At 35.6% G+C, this 22298-nt stretch overlaps 2 protein-coding genes across 7 annotated transcripts in view; one reads left to right on the top strand and one right to left on the bottom strand.

Annotated features, from left to right (window-relative positions):
* The first annotated feature begins 185 nt into the window (after window positions 1-185).
* On the top strand, window positions 186-21893 carry NUP54 (nucleoporin 54kDa). 3 transcript variants are annotated; one of them, XM_004681202.2, is made up of 12 exons: window positions 186-380; window positions 3845-3928; window positions 4020-4166; window positions 9300-9526; window positions 11237-11424; window positions 12187-12383; window positions 13868-13922; window positions 14313-14406; window positions 15221-15328; window positions 17575-17694; window positions 17993-18103; window positions 19335-20150. In XM_004681202.2, the coding sequence occupies exons 1-12, from the start codon at window positions 314-316 to the stop codon at window positions 19461-19463; spliced, it is 1527 nt and encodes a 508-aa protein (XP_004681259.1). In that variant the 5' UTR covers window positions 186-313; the 3' UTR covers window positions 19464-20150. The 3 variants fall into 3 exon arrangements, with proteins under 3 accessions (XP_004681259.1, XP_012579588.1, XP_012579589.1); XM_012724135.1 differs by lacking the exon at window positions 186-380 and adding an exon at window positions 985-1193 and having other exon boundaries at window positions 19335-21893; XM_012724134.1 differs by lacking the exon at window positions 15221-15328 and having other exon boundaries at window positions 252-380; window positions 19335-21893.
* The window catches only part of ART3 (ADP-ribosyltransferase 3), a 41935-nt gene continuing 41337 nt past the window's right edge, over window positions 21701-22298 (bottom strand). For all 4 annotated transcript variants that reach the window (XM_012724137.1, XM_012724136.1, XM_012724138.1 and 1 more), the window contains exon 9: window positions 21701-22051. In XM_012724137.1, coding sequence (XP_012579591.1) covers window positions 21909-22051 — 143 coding nt within the window. In that variant the 3' untranslated portion in view covers window positions 21701-21908. The remainder of the gene's footprint in view (window positions 22052-22298) is intronic.

Consider the following 22298-nt stretch of genomic DNA (forward strand, 5'->3'; position numbering starts at 1 on the left):
TTGCACACTGCCTACACTACTGAAACGTCAGTCTCCCGCACACCTCACAAAGGGCTCCCAGGCAGCATATCCCCATGAGCTTCCCAGCATTTTACCTCGACTGTGACGTTCCACCACGTGAGACCACAAAGCCCGACACGGGGCGTTCCTTTGGATTCTCCACCCCCTACACCCTTCAGGCGTTCCGGCCTCTCAGGATAGACCAAAAAAGGAGGCGGAACGTCGAGATCCGGGGGCTGGTTTCCTCGCCGGATCAAAAGCTGAGCGTACCGAGCGTCGCGGGAGCAGAGCCTGGGTCCCCCGGTTCCGCGACATGGCCTTCAACTTTGGCGCTCCTTCGGGTACTTCGGGCACCGCCGCAGCTACTGCTGCCCCTGCGGGTGAGCGACCCCCTAGACCTTATGTTGGGGATCTAGGGGGGCTTCTGGTCCGACCCCTCAGGCAGAGACGCTCGGGCTTGATCCTGAGGTCTCCGCCCACGCGGAGACCTTAAGGGGTACAAGAAAGGGCGGGTGACGACAGAGAGGGTCCAGGAGGCCGCGGGGGCGCGCGAGGCCCAACTCTGAGCTCGCACGCCACGAGTGGGTCCCAGCAGGGCCCTGCCCTCCTGGGCTTGGCTTCCCGTCGGGAAGTCTGGAGAGACTGGAAACGGCTCCTTTCTCTCCTCGTGCAAGACCCGTCTTCCCTCCCACTTCTCAGCCTTAGTGAACCGCGGGAACGCTCCGGTGAGGAAGGGGCTGTGAGAATAGGGCGGGGGACCCCGGCCGCTCCCCTGCGGCTCCGTCGGTCCCCCGCAGCGAAAGGGAGGGATCCAGTGCTGAACTAGGTCCTCCCAGGGGGCTTCGCGCGCCTGCACCTTCCTGCGGTCCCCACCTCCTCTCCTAAACTTGTTTGGAATGAAGTCAAGGTTTCTCTTTGTTCACTGCTGTGAAACCTGCTGATTCTTCTAACACTTTTCTTGCTTTCTTTTCCTTTTCTTCTTCCCTCTCCGCCCTTTTAAAATTTTGTTTCTTTGCCTACACGCCTATCAGGATTTGGTGGCCTTGAGACTGCCAACTCCACCGCCAGTGGGTTTAATTTTGGGGGTTTCGGATTAACTGCTAATCCTGCAGTGAACTTTAATATTGGGAATTTCGGTGTTTCTACTACCTCGGCGACTCCGTTCAATTTTGGTAACAGTCTGGCAAGTGCAGGTAGATACTGCGGGTCGTACGTGTAACAAATGTTGGGAGCAGGAGTCCAAGAATATGTTGTGTTCCCTATTGTGGTGGGGGGGGAACAGCTTATGTCTAACGAAAAAAGAGCATTCATTTACTATTGCTGAATCAGAAACATTTGTCTTAAAAGCTTGGCTTTGGGAAGTCTTGCAATTTTAATGTTCCTTTGTGAAATTTTCAGAACATAATATGCTTTCCAAGTGATAAGAATTTGGGTGGGTTACTAGTTTGAATAGAGTATATTTTCCAACGTATAGTCTCATCAGTCAGGCCCATTTTCTTGGGATTCTTGGACTCCTGCAGTTATTTTTCATTTTTCCTGCATTTTTCATCGAATTTCATTTGACTGTCCTTGTGTTTTCTCCAGAGAAACAAGTCTTATACGAACAGCAGTAAACCATAGTTTTTTTAACCTCATTAATGTATTTTTTAACAACTCCGCAGATTAAGATTTCTGCAAAATAACAATTATAAAAGAATCTCCAATTTACCAGATTTTTGACAGATGATCAGAATTGATTTAATTTACTGTGAGGTAATAAATTCTAAGAGGTAGATAAGCCATCTTTACATTCAAAGACATGATTAGGAAGATTTTGGTATCTATATGTATTGTTTGAAGATAACTGGAAATTTTGCATAACAAGCTATAACCTATGTGTATTTATTTATTTAAAATAGGTCTATGTGTACTTTATATTCACTGACCCTGTACACAAAGTTTGCTCCTCAGCTGCTCGTATATGAATTCATTGTCCATATTCTCTTAACATTATACCTATGCCAATTATATGCATTTACTCCCTAAATACTTGAAAAAGTCTGTTTTTTTTTTTTTTTTTTGTGGAGTGAGTTGTTAACTGCATTCTGACTATAACCTTGGCATCTGCCTTGAAAACATTTTGAAGGAAACTTGAATATTCCAAAGATGAAATAATATTTTATCATTAAGATATACTTAAAGTGAGCAGATACCTCTTGTCACTTGGTATGTTCACTTTCCTTGTTTGCTTAAAATTGGCACTGGGTAAAACAATCATTTTGCAATTTTGTGTTTTCCTAAATAAAGCCACTCAGCTCATAGTTCAACAACAGTAAATCTTTCTGATATATGCTTGATATCATGTTCATTTGGAGTTATCACTTTATGTGTAAGTTTTGAGTTGTGTTTTAGCTGCTCATATGCATATGTAAACTAACAGCCTTCAGCAAACAACCGATAGAAATACTTTATGTTGTATCCCCAAAGATTCAGTATTACTGATAATATGTATGTGATATTATGGAGCCTAAGATAGTTTTTATCGTATAATCAATTCAGAATATATCATAATTATACTGTAGAAGTCAAGACTGTTGGAAAAGATCTAATGTTCAGTACTTCAGGTGATTTTTATCTAGATGTTTACTTACTATTTGAAGTACTGTATTAGAACCTACATATACATGGAGTATTTCGTTGTGCTAGCATACAGCATGTAGTATATTCTTGTGTAATTTCCAATTCAGAATCATAAAATGTATGTTTTTTCTTTTTATATTTTTTATACTACAATATTGCTGAATCTCCAAAATATATGAGATTAAAAGTTAGAACTCCGGAAAATCTGTGGCTTAAATCAGAGCACTTAAGTCAAAACATTTGTCCTAAGTCTACAGCATCATAGTGGTAATAAGGTAAAATCTGATGAGAAATAAAACATAAAACAATTTTAAACACACTAGCACCCTGTTCCATTAATTTCATCTCTAAAACTTACCTAAAAATGAAATTGGTATATTTGCTACACTTTCCAAACTGGTACAGAGGCCTGTGACAGCTGTGCTTGCCTTCCCTTCCTTCCACATTTTGTTGTTTACCCTTTCTTTGAAGAAATCTATTTTGTAATTGAGGTCAGAATGTGGTATGTTTCCTTTGAAAAGTTGCCTTGTCTTGACAGACACTAAGTAGACATGTAAACTAAAAGAGATAGAACTTGAGTAACCCAGCATTGTAAACTGGAAACATAGTCTGCCAGATAATCTGCTGACATACTGTTTTTAAAACATTTGTCACAAAATAAAACATTGAATTAGTGTTTAAAAATCTATTAAGCTTCATGTAGAAAATAGATTTCCTATTTCTCTTGGGGAAAATGGGAATATATATATATAACGCTAGGAAACTACCGTTCTTTACACAGCAATGCTGTGCTGGAATTCAGGGACTGCTGTCACTAGGCAACATCTACAACAGGTTCTGCATTCAGCTTTTCTGCCTCACCAAAACTGTTCACATTGAACATTTCACCAGTCTAATTTACCCATTAATGTTTTCAGTGGTAAGTCTTGTAGGCATTTGAATTTGCAGCCCTTATTTTAAAGGTATAGTCATTCTGATTTACAAATCATCACAGTGGGGTAACAGTTAATCAGTTAACTTTACTTGAAGGGTATATTTCACTGTAGTATTTCTACTATAAACACTTGGTTGCTTATTTCTTGCAATATATCGACTTCTTGATTAGCAGTGCTGGTATTTTTTTTTATATTAAAAATAGAGAAAGGAAAACTAGATCAATATTTTGTCTTTATAACATGAAAAAGAAATTACCTTGTGTTCTTCCTGTCTATCCTTTTTTAATTAGGTGGGTTTGGAGGATTTGGGACAGCATCAACAACAGCAGGTTCTGCATTCAGCTTTTCTGCTCCCACCAACTCAGGCACTACTGGTAAGAGGATATCTTGTCGTTTATAGACATAAGTAAGCTAGAAATCAGTTTTGTTTTCCTAACTTACATAATTCAAATTTTTCATTTAAAGGACTCTTCAGTGGTACTCAGAACAAAGGTTTTGGATTTGGTACTGGTTTTGGCACAACAACTGGAACTAGTACTGGTTTAGGTACTGGTTTGGGAACTGGACTGGGATTTGGAGGATTTAATACACAGCAGCAGCAGCAGCAAACGAGTAAGTATAAGAGGTTTTCACCGTACTTAAAGTATAAAACTAAAACAAGATAGCTAACATTGTACTGTTCAAAATAACTTGTAGTGAATTTTTCTTTTCTAAGAATTACAAACACTATTCTAAAAGATTTCAAAAACTGCTTCTCACACATATATATGTTACAACTGAAGAGAAGACTGGCATGAGTAGGACACTATAAGGCCTATGTGTTTAGTATCATTCCCTTTAAGTTTTCATTGCTAAAAATGACACTTACAGAAAATGGCACAAAAATAGTTCAATGCATTATTGATAAGGTGACCACCCTTATAACACTGCCCACCTGGGAAGTTGGGCCCTGGCCATCTTTCAGGGGTCCTTCCACATATTATCCCCAGTGTCTGCTTTGTGAGAGGAACTTTAGTCCTTTATAGTGATTTTGTCCTTGCTTTTCTTTATAGTTTTGAAATTCAAGTGTTAACAGTTTTGTTCAGTTTGCCTGTCTTAAATCTCTGCTAGTTTCCACTTTCGCTCTCGTTTCTCTATTTGTTGAATAAATCAGATATTTTGTGTGATATTTTCAGCAAAGACCTTATTGATTACATTCTATGGTATAGTTTCAACATATTCCAAAATTGGGTTGGATCTAGAGGCTTATTTATGTTGATAGTTTTATTCAAGAGGCATATAATTTCTGATTGTTGTGCTGTTAGCAATAGCCTTGGTGATCATTTCTTAGATCTGTTACATTATTGAGATCTGTGACTTAGTTAGGGTTACAAATGGGCTGTCATTCCAACCCTACAATTCCTTTTTCACTTACTGGTTAGATAAAAAGAAACTTCATCTACTATTTGATCAACTATTTCCCTTTATTATTAGTTTTTAATAATAAAAACTATCATTAGTTTGCTATCATTCTGCACAGGAAAGTGATTTAATATCAGGAACACTCAAGTATTTAAAACTTTTTGATATTTTTTAATCCACTGCATTATCCTCATTGATGCTTAAGTTGTAATGTTGCAAAGTTGGGCCAATTTATGTCTTATAATTATTTTCTCAAGTCCTTTTGCCACAATTGTAGATACATTGTAGGTATATTTTCGTTAGTGGTTTTTTTAGAAAAAAAATTTAGTAGTTTTTAGAATTAACCTTCCATAGCTTCTTTACTAACTAGCATGGTAGTGTTTTCCAGGGTTATCTTCTATAGGTTAACTTATTTAATTCTCCTAAGAACCCCATGAAATAGTGATATCCATTTTCTAGGTGAGAGATTGTAACTTTATCCACATGTCTTAAAGAAGTACTATAGAACATAATTTCCTTGACTTCCTTTATAATGCTTTTATCATTTTCACATCATTTCTTAGTCACTTGTATTTCATTTTTCTTATATTAAAATTCATCTTACTTATTGAAGATTAGTAACTTGTTAGATGTGAATAATTTTAAGAATTGTCTAACCAGTAGGCTGAAGATAGCTTCAGAGTTGCTCTTTCTAGTATCCTATTAATCTTTTCAACTATTGTCCTAAAAAAATACAAAATTTATTTTTTCTCCAAATTGAGAAGTGATTTTTTTTCCTTGAAATAAATTCTCCAACTATAAATTATTCTAGTTGCATTTACTTTTGTTTGAAGAAATAGATGTGAATCTGTTACAGTTCATTTTCAGAATGTAAGGGGCTTGTTCATATTATGTGGCAGCCGTTTTTGAGTGTGTTATGTATCAGCTTTATGAGACTGAAAATCATAATCCCTGTTCGTCTCCAAGAGGATGATGATAGAGAGAATAAACAACATCCAATAACTATATATATAAAATCATGTATATATGGCAGTGCCTATGTATACCACCTTTTAATATATTCTAGTACAAGTAGATATGTGAAATCACTAAAATAGATCTATGTAAGATGCTATGGAATGTAGAGGAAGAACTGAATCTTGAAGGAATTAGTCAATTGGATAAAGTCAGAAAAGGGTGTTGTGGGCAGAGGGGATACATTGATAAATACATGACTACCTGGCACAGCATAATGAATTTGAGACCTGCTGTTGTGAGCAATTTGGTTTTTATCTGTAGATTATGGCACCATTACCTTGTTTTTAAAACTCCTGCTTTTGAGGTGCTTGTTGCCTGGCTGCACAATCTCTGATAGATCTAATCTGAAATATTTGCATGCTTCCTTTTATTTAATGAAGGCTTTGGCAGTTGGTTCCTAGTGTTGCTTTTCATTTTCTGTCATTAAATTGTGTTGTTTCAATATCTTCATGGCTTATTTGCATTTATTTGTTAGACAAAAAGAAACTTTATCTTTTGTACCCTTTACCTTTTATTCTGAAGACCATCTTCACTCCACTTTGATTCAACATTCTTCCCCTAGATCTTGGCATCACTTACAGCTGTTCTAATTCCAAAACCAATAATGTGAAAGTCTCACAACCTATTGCTCTTTTTGCCTGTGTTTTCTATTTCCAGTGTAGCTATTCTTAGATCTCATCAGTAGATTTAGACCACTGACACTCTGCTCCTCCTCAGCAGCTTCCTGTCTTCACCGTTTTCACCAATTAAATTGGGTACTATGTCCTTTTCATTTGAGTCCCTTTTCCCAATATGCTAAAATTCCTTGTCCTTGTGTCACATCTCTCTTGAGAAATACACACACATATCCAACCTTGGCCTGTAGTAGCTCAACTATCTATCCAGATACTGCCCGAGAAAATTACAGAATGTAGAATGACTAGTACCTCTAAATTCTTACTCAACAACCTTGCTCTGGGCCTCAACATTGCCTGACATTTCTGCACATAGTTTAGGGATTTCTCTAAATTAAAATTATTTCAACTTACTTACTCTCCCATTTTTTCGAATGGTTATTTTAAACCTATTCTCTTCAAATTTCTGTTCTCATTGTTAGCAGATGGCTTTAACTTCTTCAAAGAGAAAACAGAATCCCTTACTGTAATTCCTTAACTTTTCTAACACCACATCTATTCCTTCACCTCCTCTTCTTTCTCTCTCCTTTTCGCTCTTCACCTTTGCTCTAGACCTCATTCAGCTTCTTTCATGGAACCTTAGTGCTGTTTATTCCTACTCATATCTCTCTCGTACACACACACACACACATGTGCACTTATCTTCTCTCTTCAAGGACCCTTTCGTTTTCCTTAAAACATTAACAACAAAACAAACCTACTTTAATCTTGCTTCATCCACTACTCTCTTTATTCCCTTCCTCTTACTTCAGATACTCATGGAGGATTGGGAGGCTCTCCAATTCTTCCTCTTACCTCTTGGCCAGTATTTATCTAGTTTCTGTTTTTCTTACTCAGATAGTTGAGGTCATTAATCATCTCAAACCCAGTGAATATTTTCTGTTCTTTAATTTTGAAAAATTCTAACACAGTAAAGTTCTTTTCATTGGTTTGTTCAAATTATGATCCAAAATAGGTTCACATATTTCATTTTTTGTTACCTTTTAAGTTTCTTTTTAGTTTAGAAGTCCCTACTTCCCCTCCCCCCACCCCAAAATGTCACACATTCTACATTTGTTTCCTTATAGTGACATTTTTTAGTCCCCATATTTCTGGTGATGTGGAAACTGATCAAGAAATTTTTTACCATATGGGAAGCGAGTATTAGTTGTAGTAAGAAAAAGACATTTGCCATTAAGTAGAAAGAAAATATATTAATAAATTGTAGCCAGACACCTTGCTTTAAACTCTGAGCCCCAGACTTGTTCCCTGTTTTGTTAAAGAGTGAGAAAAGCAAGTGTCAAAGGAGATAAAGGCATACTCCCAGCACCAAACTGAGACTTTGTATCTGTATTCAGTAATTTAAATAATTTTTTTGTTATGTGAATGAATGTGTGTTAGTGACTCAACTGTTGTTTGAAAGTTTAATTTCATGTACCTGGGGTGGGTACCTTCAGAACACATTGATCTGACCTAACAAATTTACCTGTCTTTTAGAATACTTTTAGCACAGAGAAGTGATTTGCCCAAAGTTACACAACCAATAAATAAACTAGAATCCATTTGCGGTTATTTTCATTATATATTTCATGAAGAGAAAAGAAAGAAAAGTATTACTAAGCTGGTTATGTTCAATTAATGTATATTAGCTGGCATTCTTGTGATTTCTTTTTTTCATTTTGTATCCCCTAAACTTAATACTACAAATGTAGTAATCAGGTTGTTTATAAAAATAATTCTGAGGGCCCTCCCTGGTACGCAGTGGGTTAAAGCACAGCACTAAGAAGCTAAAGCCACTACCGCATGAGTTCGAATCCCGCCTGCCCCAGAGGTGATCCACATGGCGTGGCAGACCTCTCCTGACCCGCTCGCTGCTCCCCTCAGCAGTGTACTTCATTGCTCTGCTTGTTCTGCTGTCCTGTCTCTGGTGAATCCTCTCACCCTCCACATCTCTGGCATGTACCCCAGTTCCATATGAATAAATAAATAAATCTTAAAAAAAAAAAAAAAGACAATTGTGCAACTTCATAAACTTTACTTTTCTGTGCCCATATGCATTCTTTTTTTATCTTTTTATTACCATTTTTTTAGGTAGGTATGATATCACACCACTATATATGGTTACAACTTGTGTTCTGGTAATAGACTAGTTACTTTAATATGACATGATTAGAAAAAAAATTAGCATTGTAAAAATTGTCAGTGTTAATTTTCTTGTTGCTGCCATAATAAAAGTTTATTATTTTTGAATTCTGGAGGCTGGAAGAAATGGGTTTCACTGGGCTAAAATATTGGTAGAGCTCTGTTTCTTCTGGAGGCTTTAGAGGGAAATACATTCCCTTGCTGCCTTTTTCAGCTTTTAGAGTTCCTCTGCATTTTTTGGCTTCTCCTTCGATTTTCAAAGTCAGCATAGCCGCTTCAGTCTCTCTGAATCTGATATTCTTCCCTGTGAGGCTTCTTATGACTATGTTGAGCCCAGTCTGGTAAACCCAGGATAACTTCAACTGAATCACATCTGCAGAGTCCCTTTTGCTGTATGAAACAGCATATTTACAGTTTCTGGGAATTAGGATATGAGATATTAAAGGAAAGAGGGCCGTTACTCTGCCTCCCACACCTAGAATCTGAATTGATTCTTTCTTTTTGAAATACTAATTTTGGGGTACATTTTTAGCACTAGGTGGTCTCTTCAGTCAACCTACACAAGCTCCTACTCAGTCCAACCAACTGATAAATACTGCAAGTGCTCTTTCTGCTCCAACGCTATTGGGAGATGAGAGAGATGCTATTTTGGCAAAATGGAATCAACTACAGGCCTTTTGGGGAACAGGAAAAGGATATTTCAACAATAACATTCCACCAGTGGAATTCACACAAGAAAACCCCTTTTGCCGATTTAAGGTATTAATGCTTTCTTTAATCTTCATTTGAAGAGTGTTAGAAATAAAAATTCTATTTTAGGTTAAAATACTCAGATTAAAACAATGCCAATTGCTTGTTTTTTTGGGGGGGAGGTTTGTTTTTAGTACTTCTTGAACATAGTACCATTATACCTTTATTTTAGAAATAAAGGAATTGTAAAATTGAAGTAATTTCTTACATATGTGTGTTTGAAAGTGACCAGACTATCACTGAAGGAGGTGATTATTATTTTACCTAGGGGAAAAATTGCTAATAGGAGGAGAATGGTCTGCTTGGCAGCTCTAAAGGTGAGATCCAAAACTAGAAGTTTTAGTGGTCATCATCTGTCATTGACCAGTACACTCTGCCTAGCATATAGGATGTGTAATTTTGAATGTATGATCCTTTTGTCATTGGATGTCAGAGCCATTAAAGCAATAGTCCATTTTCTTTTTGTGTGTACCTACCAACCTTTTCATTTGAGATTTGAATTTAATATAGGTTAACTTGGCAGTGTACTTTTCATATCAAGACTCTTTTGAATTTGGAACTGTATCACTCTAATCAATGTGTACATAATAAGCCTGTTCGGAACTGCAGGCTAATGATCAAATGCTTTAACATGATCAAACAGCCAAAAGTAATCAACTATCTTTTTAGAGAACATATTTATCTCATCACTCTAAGAAAAGATGACGTATATCTTTTCAGTCTATAGGGCTGAAATTGTTAACTTTTGTTTAGTGACAGTGAGGTATAATACTATAGTAGACGTAGTAATTGAATATAACAATTTTTTAAGTTGATGTATAGCATGCATATGGTAAAATCTATGAAACTCATCTAGAGTGAATTTAAATTTTTCAAAAGTTGTGTGTAAGTGGTGACAGAAAACACTATCTAAAAGAATAATTTTTTAGAAAGGTATATAGTTTATTATATTTAATATTATGTAAAAAACTGACCTGTTTCAGGTTTATGTTAATAAGACTATAAAATGATGTATTCATTCTTTATAGTTAGTATCCATAGATTGACAACATGATTTTTAAAGTATTTATTAGGGGCCCTGCCTGGTGGTGCAACGGGTACACCAGCACAGCTATTGCAGCCACTACAGCATGAGTTCAGTCCCAGGCCAGGCAGATAATCCACATGGTGTGGAGATCTCTCCTCTCTGGCCTGCTGCTCCCTTCGGCAATGTATCTCAGTAGATCTGCCTGTTCCGTTCCCCACTCTGTCTCTGGTGAATCCTACATCTCTGGCCTATACCCCAGTTTATGTGAATAAACAAATATATCTTTAAAAAAATAAGTATTGTAAATAATTTTCTATATAGTTAAACTTATTCCATAAGTCAGATATATAGTAAAATAAATTTTATCCATGACTTTGGCAGACATTTTTATAACAGGCACAGTTGTTCCAACATTGTCCAGAAAACACCTAACAGTAATGGTTATCAAAATTTCTCATTGGAGGAAGCCATTTAGTTATTCTATTGAAGAGGAAATTTTAAGTTTTTATTAACATTTGGGTAAAATATTTTCTCTTTATACTTGTGTGCCCTTTTCCTGCAAAGAGTGGTGGAAAAATCATTCCCTTCAAGCATTAAGCTATTTTTCTTGTTTTAGCAGATAATTAAGTTATTAAACATCTGAATTAAGATCTGTATATATTTTTGATATTGTTTATTTTGTCATTCCACAGGCAGTAGGTTATAGTTGTATGCCCAATAATAAAGATGAAGATGGGCTAGTGGTCTTAGTTTTCAATAAAAAAGAAACAGATATTCGAAGCCAGCAACAGCAATTGGTAGAATCATTGCATAAAATTTTGGGAGGACACCAGACCCTTACTGTAAATGTAGAGGGTATTAAAACATTACCAGATGATCAGTAAGTATACACTAAATATACTATTTTTGTGTGCTGTGGTCCCAAAAGAGAATGAGCAACAGTTTTTGTTGCTAAAGCACAAATTAAATCTCAGAGCAGCGTATTATTTCTCAGCTAGTCATTTTTCAGTATGTATAGAAACATTTAAAAGCTTTTTCTTAATCTTATTTTCTTAACTTACTGAGTGCTAATTATAACATCTTAACATTTTTTCATTCACAAAGAGAAATATTTATCACAGTTGTGTATAACTCAAGAGCCACAAAGACACAACTGGAAAGTTTTGACTGATTACTGCTCATGTGCATTCATGAAAGAATTGCTCAGTTAACTTCCTGTGTATCATTTTCAGACTTTGTGTCAAGACATTTCCTTAGGATATTTTGGATAGAGAGCTATTAATGAGATAGTGACTGAAAACAGATTTTGCTGCTGCTTCTTAATTGTAATTATGTCCATAAAGCTTCATCAGATCTCCCAAAGTCCTTCCTGATTCTGGATTAAAAAAAAAATAAGTAACATTTACATAAGACTTTGCAGCTGAGCAAATCTTTTACAAATATTATTTGCACGTCATATTTTAACTGTTATCATTTAAGGTGAGCATAACATTAAGGTTCGTAATCTTCAAGATTTACAAAAAAATATTTTCATTCTCATAACATCTGAATTCAGCTACCCTTTGAAAAGTCACTTGCTGCATTGATACTTGTGGCTATGAGTTATAAACTATATTTTATAACTTAGTTATTTTTCTCACAGGACAGAAGTTGTCATTTATGTTGTTGAACGCTCTCCAAATGGTACTTCGAGAAGAGTTCCAGCTACAACACTATATGCCCATTTTGAACAAGCCAATATAAAAACACAATTGCAACAACTTGGGGTCACCCTTTCTATGACTAGAACAGAACTGTCTCCTGCACAGATCAAACAGCTTTTACAGAATCCTCCTGCTGGTATGTTTCTAGAGCTTATAAAGTTGAGAAAATGAATGATTTAGTATTTGATTACCGATATTAAATAGTTTCCTTTTTGGGTGATAGTTTTGAATATTTTCATTGTCTCCATTTACTTTTTTTTATTATACATCTAATGTTTTTAGACTTTGAGAAATGATAGACTCAAGGAAAATAGCCTATAATCTACCCACCCACTATTTTGGTTTTTTCCTAGTTTATCTCATTTTTACTGAATATGCAAATAAGCCTGATTGTGTTATCACCATAAAAGACACAAGAGGCATAACTAGATAGGTGAAGTAACGGATCATCTTTACTTCCCTTCCACTGAAGTGTAACTATTAGTAACTACCTGTGATTTTTTTTTTTTTTTTAGATTTATTTATTTATGCATACAGAGCTGGGTACAGGCCAGAGGCTCGGGGCGGTGAGAGGCTTCACCAGAGACAGAGTGGGGAGTAGAACAGGCAGATCGACGAAGTACACTGCCTAGGGGAGCAGCGGGCGGGTCAGGAGAGGTCTGCCACGCCATGTGGTCACCTCCGGGGCAGGCGGGAATCGAACTCATGCGGAAGTGGCTTTAGCTTCTCAGTGCAGTGCTTTAACCCGCTGCGCCACCAGGGAGGGCCACTACCTGTGATTTTTAACAAGCAAGTACACTTAAGTTCTTTAAAAAAAGGATTCTGCACTGTACATTTATTGCAGCTTACCTTTTCACTTAACCGTATTTCTTTACTTTCCATATTAGGACAAGAAAGTAAATCTTAGTGTTTCAGAAACTGTGTCATTATGAATGCACCTTACTTCACTTAACCACTAGTGGAAGCAAACCTTTTCACTATTAAACTTTACAGCAACTGATATTCTACTGAATAATATCTGCAAGCACATGAGTGTGTATTTTGTTTAGAATAAATCTGATACTAAAATTTGAGTTGATTGTATATACTTTGTAAATACTTGTTAAATACTGCCAAATTGCTCTCCAAAGAAAATTTTATGATTTACATTCATAATCAGAATGTGTTACTTTCCTCATATTTTCATTCTACTATTCCTTTTGCTCTGTATTTGCCAACAGTAGAGTTTACCACCATGGTGCTGAGAAATATATTTACATTTATATATCTTGATTACTAAAAGTTGAACATTTTTGTATATTTATTAAACATATTAAACATACTAGCCACATGTTTAATTTTTTGTGAATTACCTATTCATGTCCTTTGCCCATTTTCTATTAGATTCTTTTTGCCTTTTTGAATTATAGGAGCACTTTCTGTAGTCTATGAGTTAATTTATTCTATAGAATATAGGTATTTCCTTTCAGTATCTACTTTTTTAAGCCTTATCCTGTGAAATTTTTTTATATTGGTTGTATTTGACAGTTATTTTTCTTAACAACTTGGCATTAGGAAGGCCTTTCCCAGAAAAATAAAGATAAAAAAATTTATATTAGAAATATTTCTTTTTTATGATAGGTGTTGATCCTATTATCTGGGAACAAGCCAAGGTAGATAACCCTGATCCTGAAAAGTAAGTATCTTCATCTTCATATAAGAATTAATGTTATAGGGATGTAAATATTAGCTGTTAATTCTCACATTTGGGGTGTTTATTTTTATTGCATTGTAAGGCTGTAAGCAGCATAGTGTGGTGAAAATATTAAACTTTTTGAGTGCCAGTCCCCTAGTTATATTTCCACTTAAAAACATTTTAAAATGGAATTTCTGACTCACACTGTATTTCCTTATTTGTAAAATATTTACAAGTATTTGTTATAAGAAATTTCTGTGGTGTAATATTGTCTTAGAATCCTAGAAATTTAATGTGAGTTTATATGAATGTTGTTATGCAAACCTTAACTTCTTACATTTTATAATGATAGACTTATAGTCTGAGAATTGACTACTTGTATTTCTTTAGGTTAATTCCTGTGCCAATGGTGGGTTTCAAAGAACTTCTTCGAAGACTGAAGGTTCAAGATCAGATGACTAAGCAACATCAGACTAGATTAGATGTGAGCATCTAGTTTCTTTCTTTGACCCTGGGAGTAAGAGTAATGAGAGGGATTGCAAACATTTCCTTTTGCCATGCAAACTACTATTTTGTTTTACAGGGAAACGATATAATGTTTACTGCAAATGAACAATTACAGTTTTATATAACTACTTTTACCCTTTACCTTATATCACAATATAAGCCATTGCCATAGATTGAGTTATGGATAGGGAAAGTTATGAAATTAATTCTGAATGGAAAACATTAATGAAATGGGATTTTAACTCAGTTTGTAAGGTTAAAATTTCATAAGACAGACAGTGGTATTTCAGGACAGTCAAAAGCAAATAAAATTCCAGAAGCATAAAAATATGTTCAATTATGTAATTAACACCCCTTTCTCTCCATTCTGATGACTCCAAGCACTCTGTAGGGGTTACTGGTTTATACCATATTTTCCAAGAGTAGTTAGATTAGGGTATACTTGTTTATTATGGCCCCTCTTGGGTGTCACTTTTTAGATCTTTTCCCATTCATTACATGATTATTGGCTGTACTCCATAGTATTTCAAATTCCTTTATTATTTCTGAAAAAAAGTTTATTTTTCTGTGTACCTATTCTCATTACTAAATATCCTAAAACTCAAAAAGAAATCTTTGAATAGTACCTTTTCATTTTTAGATATACAAAAAGAGAAGAAATGCAAATGAAGATTTAAAGGGGAAGTTAAAAAGCAAATCTCAGACTCATCTTAGAATTAGACTTGGCATCTAGAACATGATGAGTCATGGCAGCTATATTTGATTTGTATTTAAAAAAATTTTTTGAACAGATTATTTCTGAAGATATTAGTGAATTACAGAAGAATCAAACTACAACTATGGCCAAAATTGCACAATACAAGAGGAAACTCATGGATCTTTCCCATAGAACTCTGCAGGTAGTAACTGGATTTTTTTTTTTTTTCAAACATTTATTCACAATACATATATGTTAGAAAATAAACTATGGATTTTTGTAAAGAAAAAAAAAACTAAAAGGAAATAACATCGTAATCATCGTAATCTGAAATTAAAAGTACCAAACTCTTAGTAAGATCTAGATGTTTGAGGTGTCAGAGGATTAGGTGAGGAGAGCAGAAATAAATTCAGATCTTATTGAGGGGGTGAGGGAGAAGGCAGTGAAGAAATCATGTTGTAAGGGTAGCATGAATCAGATCGTTAGTATCTTGTTTTCATAAATTCAAAAAGTAATAAAAAATACTGTCAATTTTTAGTGCTGGTAAAGAATAGTATAACCAATAGTGAATGGAAGCAATTTTACAGAGCCTTCGAAGTAGAGGACGTAACAGAATGATTAGCAATAAAAAAAATTGTAAAGCTTCTTTGAAACGACAATAGCTAAGCACGACATGAGTCTAAACAAGGACAAAAGGATTTCTCTTGTGTATGATAAAAAGAAAAAGAAGTGGGGAGAAAGGAAGCATTACCAGATGCACACAATAGCTTAAGAAAATAACAGCATGAAAATTTGTCAATTCTGGGCATTTCATATAACTGGATTCATGTAATACATGGTCTTTTGTGACTGGCCTCTTTTGCATAATATGTTTTCAAGCTTTACCTGTGTAGTAGCATGTAATAGTATATCATTACTTTTAATTGCTTGAATACTCCATTATATGAATAAACTGCGTTATTGTTGTTTTCTAATTGATTTATGCATACCAGAACTTGGGGGTACAGTTCAGAGGTGTGGGGCTGGGAGGTGGTGAAAGGAGGGCAGGAGAGGTCTGCGCCATGTGGGTCAGCTCCCTGACTAGGAGTCAAATTTGTGCTGCCGTGGCTGCAAATAGATGCATAGTGCTGCACTTTAACCTGTTTGGCCACTAGGGAGGGCCCTGTATTTCTACTTATTGATAAACATTTTAGTTGTTTCCATTGTCTGGATATTATACCTACTGCTGCTGCTAATATTCATATGCAATTGTTTGTGTAGACATTCCTTTTATTTCTTTTGGGTACATAAACCTGGAATTGGAATTGGAATTGCCTGTGTTTTAACTTTTGAGACCTGTTTTCCAGAGTAGCTGTACCATTTTACAGCTTTGCTTTTAGTACATTCCAAAGTAAAAATCCATAAGCATGATTAAATTCTAATAAATTATGCAAATTATGCTAAGTGAAAAAGCCAAACTTCAAGGGTATCCTTTTATATGAAATGAACAGGCAAAACCAGAAACAGCTACAGATCAGTACTTGGTAGGGGCAGAAAAGAACTTTAAGGGGTGATGAAAATACTTTAACTTGATTGTGGCAATGGTTAACATGGGTATGCTTGTCAAAATTCATCTTAAAAGGATATATTGTGTATGGATTATATTTCAATAACTCTTAATACCAAAACAATCAGAAATGTGTAACATCTAAGTGAAATATAAACAAAGACACTCCATCTACTTATATCCTAGAAGAATATATTGTGACCAAGTAAGGCTTATTTCAGAAATGCAGGGTTCTATAATACTATAACAAGTTACTATATCAACGCATTAAAGGCAAAAGTAGTCTAAGGAGCAAAGCAGTAAAATCCCATTTAGACATAAAACAGCCCAGAAAATAAAACTATGCATATGTGTGGGTAAAACTAAATAGCTACTTGCAAAAAAATTTTAGGCTACTATCTTACATCACATGTAAAAACTTAACTAAAAATGGGTTAAAGGTTTGTACCCAAGACTTGAAACCATAAAATTAAAAGCATAGGCTGGAGCTACTTGATACCATTCATCACCAAGAGCAAAGCGGACATCAAGAGTGTAAGAGAATTTGCTTTGCTTTTACCTATTCTCATGTTGTATTGCTTCCTAAGTGTAAATTCTTTTAAAAACATCCAGTAAAAATTTTACTTAACATTTGATATAGCAAGACTTAGTCTTAAACTTGGTATTAAAACTGTCTTTGTGCTGTTTTTTAAGCATAAAAAAAAGCATAACACCACTTTAAAACAATGTTAAGTGTACATCAATCTACTGTCACTTGTCTAACAGAAATGGACAAACATAATTGGTATCTGGAACTGTTCATTGGTAGTGTATTATTCCGGGGTTTTCTTCCAACCCACTTGTAACTCTTGCATAACTGAAAAGAGATGACTCCTGGTCTTGGTGTGTGTCTGCTTGTGTAGGTCCTAATCAAACAGGAAATTCAAAGGAAGAGTGGATATGCCATCCAAGCGGATGAAGAGCAGTTACGAGTTCAGCTAGATACAATTCAGTGTGAACTAAATGCGCCTACTCAGTTTAAGGTAACTATTTATCAGATCATAAATTTAGAGGTGGTTTCAGGTGGATCTGTAGATAAATGTCACATGCAGTTCAAAAGAGGAATTTTGCATGTTTAATAAAAACAAGTATTTTCTTGACTCAAAGCTTTTCTAAAATACACTCTTGATTGTGTTATTTTAGGCTTGTATTACTATTTCAACGGATGTATGGGGGAGAACTGCACAGTTTGCATACTGTGCCTATCAGATTAAAAGAAAACATTTTTTTAGAAGTGGTTATCTTTGTTGGGTATTGTAATTTGACTCAGTCTTATTTTAGGGCCGACTGAATGAACTGATGTCCCAAATCAGGATGCAGAATCACTTTGGAGCAGTCAAATCTGAAGAAAGATACTACATAGATTCCGATCTCTTACGAGAAATCAAACAGGTAAGTGTTGGCACTGGAGTGCCATTATAAAAAGCTGAATTCACTACTCTGAATCTGTATCTGTTATGATGGTTCAAGTGCAAAAAAACAGAAAACAAATGTTGGTGAGGGAAGAACCTTTGTGCATTACAGGTGGCAATGTAAAATGGTACAGCTGCTGTGGGAAATAGTACAGCAGCCCTTAAAAATTAAAAAAAATTACTGTATGATTAGCAATTCCAGTACTAGGTAGATAACTGAAAGAATTGAAAGCTAGGACTCAAACAGATAAACTTGAATTTCCCAAATTCATAGCATTATTCACAATAACCAAAATGTGGAAACAATGCAAGTGGTCATGGGTGGCCGAACACAGTGCATGGTATTTACACCAAAGGATTATTCTTCAGCCTTGAGATGAACTTCTGATATATACCCCAACGTGGATGAAGACATTAATAAGCCATTTTAAGCGGATAAATTATGATTCCACTTACATGAGGTAGCTGGTAGTCCAATTCCAAGACAGTGTAGAATGGTGGTTGCCAGGCACCAAGGGGTGGGCTAATGAGGAGTTAGTATCTCATGGGAACAGAATTTCATGATGGGAAAATAAAAACATTATAGAGATAAGTGATAGTAATTGTGGACCAACACTATTAATGTATTTTGGGCTTATATTACTGCTGTAATGTACATTTCAAAATGCTTAAAATGGAGAATTCTGTTATGTATACATTACTACCAATAAAAAAATCTCTTCCCTAAAAAGATGAATCCAATGGTGGTGGCTGTATTAAAAATTCCCTCGACCCCACTATTCAATATAGCAGTCGCACCTGGAATGTCATTAGAAATGCCAACCTCAGGTCTCACTTTAGATGACTTGTTCCCATTTTTTCACTATGTGACTTGTACGCATGCTAAAATTTGAGAAATAGCTGCATTGTATCTTCTTAACCTGTATGCCACATAATTAGCATATATATAGCATATATATTAGCCACACACACATATATATGCATCCAGAATTTAAGTTAATGTTCACTATATTTGATTTTATTGCTTCCTGAGAATGTATCTTACTGAAAATCATATAAAAGTGTCAGCTAAAGACATAGTTGAAGTGTGTAAGTATGTACTCCCACCATATTTAGTTATTAAGTGCTATATTACTAGTAAAATAGCGGGGGAAAGTCTTATCATATGAGAGAAGTTTTTAAATTATCAATGATTTTTTTCTTCTTTCTAGCATTTGAAACAGCAGCAGGAAGGCCTCAGCCATTTGATTAGCATCATAAAAGATGACCTAGAAGATATAAAGTTGGTAGAACATGGATTGAATGAGACTATTCACATCAGAGGTGGTGTCTTTAGTTGACAGTGTACAACCTGTGCCAAGGGCTTGTGAAATGTTTCTTTTTGTTACATCAGTCTTTCCTTAAGAATGAAGCTGACCACATGGAGGGGGGGAACACAATCTTCTGGTTTGTTTTTTGTGAAGGATTCTGAGAAATTTTTGTTTTTTTAAATCTGAACGTAATTATCACATTACAACTCTTCAAAGATAGCCTTTGAAAGTATGAAGATGTACTTTATAAAGAAAAGTACATAATTACCAGAAAATATGTACTGTCATACAGTTTCACAACAGCATTGTTAAAAGTAATCAGTGTTTAATGATTATTCTCTATTGAGCCCATATTCTGCTTTCCATAGCAAGTAAATATGAGTTATCTGCTTTGCACATAGCAAAATAAACTGTATAACTACTTGGCTATTGGAGATTTGTTCTTCAGAATGTAAATGTACATCAGCTTTTATATTTGGGAATTCACTTGTGGGAGGAGTAAAGAAAATCCAAGAATATTTAATGATTAATGTGGTTTTCTTTTCGTTCTATAAAGATTGGAAAATATATTTTTATATTATTTTACTTGTTTGGAATTTACAGAACACAGCTAAGCAATTAGGATGTAACAAAATTACATTTTATCATTTTTACAACTTTTGTTTTTTAGACCTTTATTTCTAAAGATGAAAACAAATAAATTCTTTATTATTACTTTTATATAATTCTGTCTGTTGCTTTGTTTCTTTGACTTTGGGAGAATTAATCATTTGTGCCCACACGAGTACTGAATCAATCACAATTCAAGAACTTTAGGTTTTCCTTGTTTTTGAGTCTGATATTTTTTCCTTCCTAGGGAAAAAATATCAATGCTGATATACTTTAACTAGCACATGCAAGAAAAATTTAATTCAGATGTCATCAAGGATAAAGAATGCCCAAATTTAACAGATCTTCTAAGTACATACTGTACATCTGGACTGCACCATCATGGCCCCCCCCCGGGAATGCTTTAACTTGGTACGTTCATGTGAAGCTGTCTACGAGGTGCCATGACTGGTTGCTGCATGTACTGTGGAGAGGGTGAGACTGATGCACTACGTAGCCAGAGGCTTTCCTCTGAGAGCCACATGGCTTGCAACTGCAGACTACAGCACAGTAGTGTAGGAGACTCAAACTGATCATTTTTTCCTGTTCTGGTTAGCCACTGGAAGTTTGCAGTCCTTCTTTCAAGTTTATGGCACGCAGATTTGCTGTACTACTCTAGATACTACCTTCCATCATACTTTCCTATTCACTGTCCTAACTCCAACAGTGTTGAGAGAGGAATGCCTTTCTCTCCTTGTTTTCTTTTTGACCCAGAAAACAAGCTATCCTGTCATCCACATAGACGCTTCTGTCCCTTTGCAGTGCACTTCCACCCTCCTGGTAGTAGGAAGAGTTCTTTATCCAACTGATGGGAACTGGTACTCGCTGACCACATTCTCTAGTGGACAGGGCATACTCTGTTCACTTCTAGCCTCTCATTTTACATGCTGTGATACTGTTAGGTTCTTAATCATGGCATAAATACCCCAGCAAAGGCCCGGGGCTTGCCTTTTAAAGATAGGTCCAGTCAGTGCCTCGGTTTGTGTCACATCAGTGACTGGCACAAGGCAGATTTCTTGTCCTAGTACATGCAGCTGGTTAGGTAACAGATTTGGTCTGTACCCACCCAAACAAGTGGTAACTAAATTCTTGATTCGGTTGGAGAGGATGAAAAAGACCCATTTTGACTTTAGGACGAAGTTGTATTCTCCAGCATAGTTTCAGAAGTGGTGTTTAGTATTTAGTTGGCCAAGGGTTCTTATGGACATGAAGAGGTAAGTGATAGGAAAAAAACACATTAAACCCCCAACACCTAGTTTTGATTTTATGCAGTTTATCTTTGAAATGGATCTTAAATCCTTTTTGAAACACAAAGTATAGGCAAGCATCAATTACCAAAGCCTACATTGGGCACTATTCAACTACCACGCTCCCTTGGGACACTGCAAGAAGTACTCATGAAGGGAAGATGAATTGACACATGATACTATTTGAACTCAAAAGTTTGATTTTGCAAAGATAATTAGGATCTGTACAATTTTAATTGAATCAAATTCATGCTAAGCACTAACATTAGCTCTCTTAAAACCTGACAAGTATAGTGAAATTATGTCTAATAACCTTAAAAGTCTTTTATTGAATTCAATCAGAAGTATACAGATAGGGTTTTGTTTTCTCTCTTTTTTTTTTTTTTTGGTAATCCTAGTATAGGAATAAGTGAACAACGAATTTTATGAGATCTGGCCAGACTTTATGAATTTGCAAAATGAATAACAAATACACAATTCTCATTCTGTCAACTACCTTTGACCAACAAGTGGAAAAAGCTTTCGTTTTGGTGTCTTTATGTGAGATCCCTGTAGTGTAATTCAAGCAATAAAGAATTTATCAGGCTACAGGGCTATGTAGTAACATAGCAGAAGCACTGAATAAAATGACGACTGTCCCAAAAGGTGGAAGCAGCGTTTGGCCAGATGATGCAGAAGGATGGGTTTTGGGACCTGGAACTGGATCTGGGCCCGGACGTGGAGCTGTTAAATGAAAACACACAGTCACTGACACATCATTTTCATTATAAAGTATCATGCACTATAGCATGTGTGCTGAATATGTACAGAAATATTCAAGGTAGAAACTTTTCCTGAAATGCTTCTAAGCAGGTACAGCTTTTGAATAAAGTTCATTACAGATTTCAGACTATTCCAGTTTATGTGTGCGTGTGTGTGCATACATGCTTACGTAGTTTTTATCGAGGATTTCACAAGCTTTCTAATTATC

The sequence above is a fragment of the Condylura cristata genome, unplaced genomic scaffold (genome assembly GCF_000260355.1).
Source record: "Condylura cristata isolate star-nosed mole 26May11 unplaced genomic scaffold, ConCri1.0 scaffold00012, whole genome shotgun sequence".
NCBI classification, from domain to species: domain Eukaryota; kingdom Metazoa; phylum Chordata; class Mammalia; order Eulipotyphla; family Talpidae; genus Condylura; species Condylura cristata.